At 43.9% G+C, this 5,356-nt stretch overlaps 1 protein-coding gene across 1 annotated transcript in view; it reads left to right on the top strand.

The window, feature by feature from the left end:
• The first annotated feature begins 4,075 nt into the window (after positions 1 to 4,075).
• Positions 4,076 to 5,356, top strand: part of LOC135936069 (growth/differentiation factor 8-like) — a 39,002-nt gene continuing 37,721 nt past the window's right edge. Inside the window, exon 1 of the mRNA XM_065478751.1 lies at positions 4,076 to 5,078. Within this exon, the coding sequence (XP_065334823.1) occupies positions 4,520 to 5,078 (559 nt within the window). The 5' untranslated portion in view covers positions 4,076 to 4,519. The remainder of the gene's footprint in view (positions 5,079 to 5,356) is intronic.

Here is a 5,356-nt window from a genome sequence, read left to right as displayed (position 1 = left end):
TCTGATTAAATTGCAGCAGTTAAATTTTTCAAAATCGGCAATAAATTTTTTTCACAGTTTTCTCAGCGGGAGAATGCACGCGATCAGGGGTGAAGGCGGAAAATTTTCAAAGTGGGTTGAAATCGAGGCAGGTGTCCCACAGGGCTCGGTACTCGGCCCACTATTGTTTTCCGTATTCACGCATGACGTCGTGCATCTCTTTAAAGGGCGCTGCAATTATCACCTTTACGCTGACGACATACAGCTATACTTGAGCTGCAGGCCGGACGAGATTGAAAATTCTGTCGCAGTAATGAATGCTATTTTAAATGATGTTGTCATATGGTCTGAGCGACACGGGCTTAAGCTGAATCCGCGGAAAACGCAAGTTCTGCTGGTCGGGTCCGAGCGAGTTCACTCCAGGCTCGACTTAAAGAACTTGAGTAAGGTGCGCATGATGGAGACGGAATTGCCGTATCGCGACGAGGTGGATGTTGATTATGTCGAGTTTGATTTCAGCGACCGAGTTAAAAACTTAGGCATTGTGTTTGACCGATATCTGTCATGGGAATGGCAGGTCTCGCGAATTTTTCAAAAAGTTTATGGCGTGCTAAAAACTTTGGAGAAGTTCAGGAATGTGACTCCTGAAAAAATTAGAATTAAATTAGTTAAATCGTTGATCCTGCCACATTTCGACTACTCCGATGATGTGTTTTGTAACTTGAGCGCGGCGCAGATCAATAGGCTGCAAGTATTGCAAAATCATCTCATTCGGTACATTTACGGCGTGAAACGTGGGCAGCGGCTTTCCCCACTGTACAAAAAATGCCAAATACTCAATGTTACTGACAGACGCAAACTACATGTACTAGTCCAGACTCATAAAATTTTGTATAATAACAGTCCCGAATATTTGCGTAGATTTGTAACGACGATGCATGATGTCGATCTGTTGGGCAGGTCGCGGGCGCATCGAATGCGACTTCTGGCCCCCTTTGTAAGTGTAACAGTGCCTGAGCAGTGCTTCCAAGTAGTGTGCTATCGTCTGTGGAATAGCCTGTCACCGAATCTGTGCATGAACCAGAACTCTAGTGCATTCAAAGAAAAAGTGAGGCAAATTTTCCTTGCTAAATACTGAACCTACTGACTGATTTTCTTATTTCCCTCTGTTATAAAAAAAACAAAAAAAAAATGTTTTGTATATTTGTCTGTTGTGTTCTGAATGTGGGGAGGTGTGGAGCATAGTTGCTCTGCTGATCCGCAATAAAATCACTTTGAATCTAAAAACGTGTAACATTTTGCCGAAAACAATTTTAAATTTTCATATCCCTATTAGCTCTTGTGGAATGTTTTAATTATCGTGTTGAAGTATTTTTTGACAGTTAAAATTTGAAAATTTAATTAATGTCGCACTGATAGGTCAAAATACTTAAAACAAAAAAAAATGTTTGAGTGAAAAAGTTAAAGTAGAACTTACAATTAACAGTCCGCTAAAGATTAAATATTTTTGTATTGTTGGCTCTATATTGTTTTTGGAACTAAGCAACTTCTACAATAATGAAATCAGGTCTGTCAAACAATTAAAGTTCAGATATTGCCTAACTGCTTGACAAATTATAGAGTTTGTCAAAGAGCTTTTCGCTTAATTTTGATCCCTTTCGTCACGATCTGTCCAATTAATGGTGTGTGATTTATGATCTAAATTTCTCTTCTGGTGAAATAAACTATGATTTCAAATCAATATATTGATTAGACTGGCAATATGACTAAAATGCAAGCTTAAAAGCCGATTTTCTCGCAAATTTGGAAAATTTTAAGCTTTTCTCTAATTTTGGGTAAATTTTAAAAATATTTTTTCGCTGTAGAGTTATGCTTTAAGTAACAACAACTTTCTGCAACTGGTTACCTCATGCGGTCCTTACAAATTATTACATTGCAAATCAATCATTGCTCACGTACATTACTGTTAAAAGATAAAAATGATAAAATTTGAGCTATTAAAGTAATTACTATACTGAATATTTAAATGATTCATTGTTTAAAAATTATCTGTTTTGTAAGATTCCTTTAAAAAATTTGCTTTGGCAACCTCTCTGATGCTTAAAACACTGTTGCACGTTCGCGGATTGCGTGGTTTTCGACAAAATATAGTGGAAAATAACCCATTTTTAAGAAATCAGACAATATTCGCTTTTTTATGGGAGATAATCGAAAAATAGTCAGTTTGGATGAAATAATCGAAAATAATCGATTTCTAAAATCTACCAAAATGCTTAAAAATGGATGATTCGTACTCATTTGATAGTCCTGTAGGGTACCTACATTCCGTCAAACAATGACCATTCTGCAACACACAAATTCACACAACAGACAAATCACATTGTTTGACGAGCATATATAAACCGACGCGACGCAATTAAAAAAAGAGAGAATTCCTGCAGCAGCCTAGACGACCGGACCAACCCTGAGGACAAACTGGACGAGGACCCTGTAAGACGTAAAGATCGCCATCGCAGCAGGACGATGTAGCTTCCGTCCCCGATGTTGTCGATCGCACGCCTGGGCTTAAGCGGTACCACACTTCGGATGTTGCGCCACGCTTCACCGAAGTCCTTGACGAACCCACTCGGACGCGTCCCGAGTCTTTAATCCGTCCCACTCTCCGAGCCTCACTATTCCACACATATTCAGCCCCACAGCCAGTCTACTAATTTCGTAGTCGTCCCATCTACCACAAGTCACAGTCCACACACGCAGCCAACAGCATCAGCTTTAATAAAATTTATAATATAGGAAAATACTGCGCATCTTAATTCCTTCCTATAGTCTCGACATCATAGAGGCAAAAGAAAAAATAATCGATAATCAGTTTTGCACATCCCTACGTATATAACGTTTATTATTTGGTGCTGTTAAGATTTTTTTACTGTAGAGGTAGAGATAAACTGTACCTTTTATTATTCATTCTATTGGACACCATAGGTGTACAACTAACAGTCAATTACAATTTTATTTATTATAACGGAATGCTTGAGAGATAATGTTTAAGGTTTTTTGACACAGTCTAGTAAATGGTGCATACTAGTAAGCAAAGAATCACTATAAATACATTATTTACAATTAGCGGTGACATCGAGATGAAAACATTTATGTGAACAGACGAGTAAATGATAGCCATGAAAAGAATATCTAGTTAACATAGCCCTATCTTTACTATTTGTATTAGTCCAATCCAATTTACACAGAGCAGGGGTTTCAAAAAAATTTTGGTCAATTCATTGTGCTGCATTGTGCAGATGTATAAGCACTAGCCGTTAATTCTTCTGAATTCGCAGAACTTGCAAAATTTCTAACGATTTTTCTTAAAAAGAAAAAAAGATTTCAAGAAGGAGACAGTGTCTTCACTATTTCTAAAAATATTACGCTGCTAATAAATGGCTTTAACTAAATCCCCCAAAAAGGAATTTTCGAGGGTTTCGGAGCATTAATCATCTTTAAGAAATTGTCCTCCCGCCTATTTATTTAAACTGCAGGAGGAAATAAAGTCACGGCGCTTTCTATATTACCACTGAACGCACAATAACGGGTCGATTGATTGCATCAAAGGATAGCGGTCAAAAGCCCAAGACTGCTGGAAGCATATTGTCTGCGGCTGCAAATGCAGAGCCGCAGCCGCCGGCATCGAGCAGTCGTTGCGCAGAGAGCGAAAGAGCGAGAATGAGAGGCCGCGACTGCGACAGGTGAGAGGCGCCGTGTAATTGGCACCTTTATTGCAGAGGACATTTGGTGACCACGTGCTTTTAGCCGATAGTCGCTCCGCCTCACTTGCGCCCCGCCTCCCCTTGCGGGCCGAAAGGTGCAGAGAGAGAGAGAGAGATGGTGTGCGTGGCCGCGGCGTCTGCCGCGCGCGGCTTTGATCCCCTCTTACACAGGTAACACCCCCACATTACACAATGCTGGCGCTATATATACAGCTCTATGACGAATGATTCGCAATGTCTATCCACCCGGCTTGGCATCAGTGGCCGATTAATTGAATCAGCGCACCAACACCAACCACCAAGCACATATATATATCTATATATATATATCTCTCTCTCTCTCTCTCTCTCTCTCTCTCTCTCTCTCGTCTCACTCACTCACTCGCTCGCTCGCTCGCTCGCGTGTTCTGTGTTCCCCGCTCTCCTCATCCTCTTTCTCTCTCTCTCTCTCTCTCTCTCTCTCTCTCTCTCTCTCTCTTTCGCAACTCGCGGACTCTCTGCTGTTACCTGTGCAGCTCAACCCTTACACTCAGCCGCGAGCCAGCCGACCAAGCAGCCACTCGCCGAGCAGCAGCGGCAGCAGCAGCAAAAAACAAACCATCTTAATACCGGCAGCACTTACCACCGTCGCGAGCCGTCCGGCCGGCATAAAAGCGCCACCAAGCAGCCAGTACAAAACACCCATTAGTCACAAGTGTGTGTGGTGAGTGCGAGTGCCCGCCGCCGTCGCCGCCGCAGCCGCGACCGCCGAGCCAGAGCCCCGCAGAAATCCGCGAAAGATGATGGCCGCACCCGCGGTGGCCTCCGCACTGGCCGTGCTCGTGGCTCTGCTGGCGCTGAGTCTACAAGGCTACGAGTCCTCAGCTCACCGGATGGTCGGCTCGTCGGCCGCCGGCGTCGCCACCGACCTGGCCAAGCGGCACTCATCGGCGCCTCCATACCCGCTGTCCAGCGGGCATAGCAGCCACGTGCACGCAGACACCGAGAGCAAAATCGAGTGGTCCAGCAGCAGCGACCAGGCCGCCGACGACGAGGACGACGACACGTCCACCAAATTCACCACCGGGCACACGGTGCTCGAGCAGCCACCTCTGCAGAAGTTGGTAAACTGCTCCGTCTGTAAGTACCACGAGAACGTCCGCATCCAGAGCATCAAGAGGGAGATCCTGGACAAACTGGGCATGGAGCAGGCGCCCAACACCACCCTGCCCATCTCCATCAAGAGGTCGCTCGAGAAGAGCATCCTCTTCGACTATCTCAACATGCAGCAGGACACCGGCACCTCCAACTACGACGAGCAGGCCAAAACCCTCATGGGCGTCATCATCGGGAAGCCGAGTGAGTATACAATTTTATTTAGCTTGCTTTTATTTTTTGTGTACCGCGCGCGATTTACATAAATTCCTCTCGCTTCACCCGACACGTATTTTTAATAATAACAACCCCGCCGCTAAACGGAGCAAACTATTTTTTCGTCTTGTCTTGTCTCCCCACATCCGTACGCACAGGTAGCTTGTCTAGAGAAGCATTGACCAGCCTCAACCCCTGTGAAATATTAATAACAAGATTCTCGCAGCACCGGCACATAAAAAGCTGAATAAAAAAAAACACACTGA

The sequence above is a fragment of the Cloeon dipterum genome, chromosome 2, assembly GCF_949628265.1.
Source record: "Cloeon dipterum chromosome 2, ieCloDipt1.1, whole genome shotgun sequence".
NCBI lineage: Eukaryota > Metazoa > Arthropoda > Insecta > Ephemeroptera > Baetidae > Cloeon > Cloeon dipterum.
Note: the sequence above shows the minus strand (reverse complement) of the source record. Positions and strands in the feature narration are given on the sequence as shown.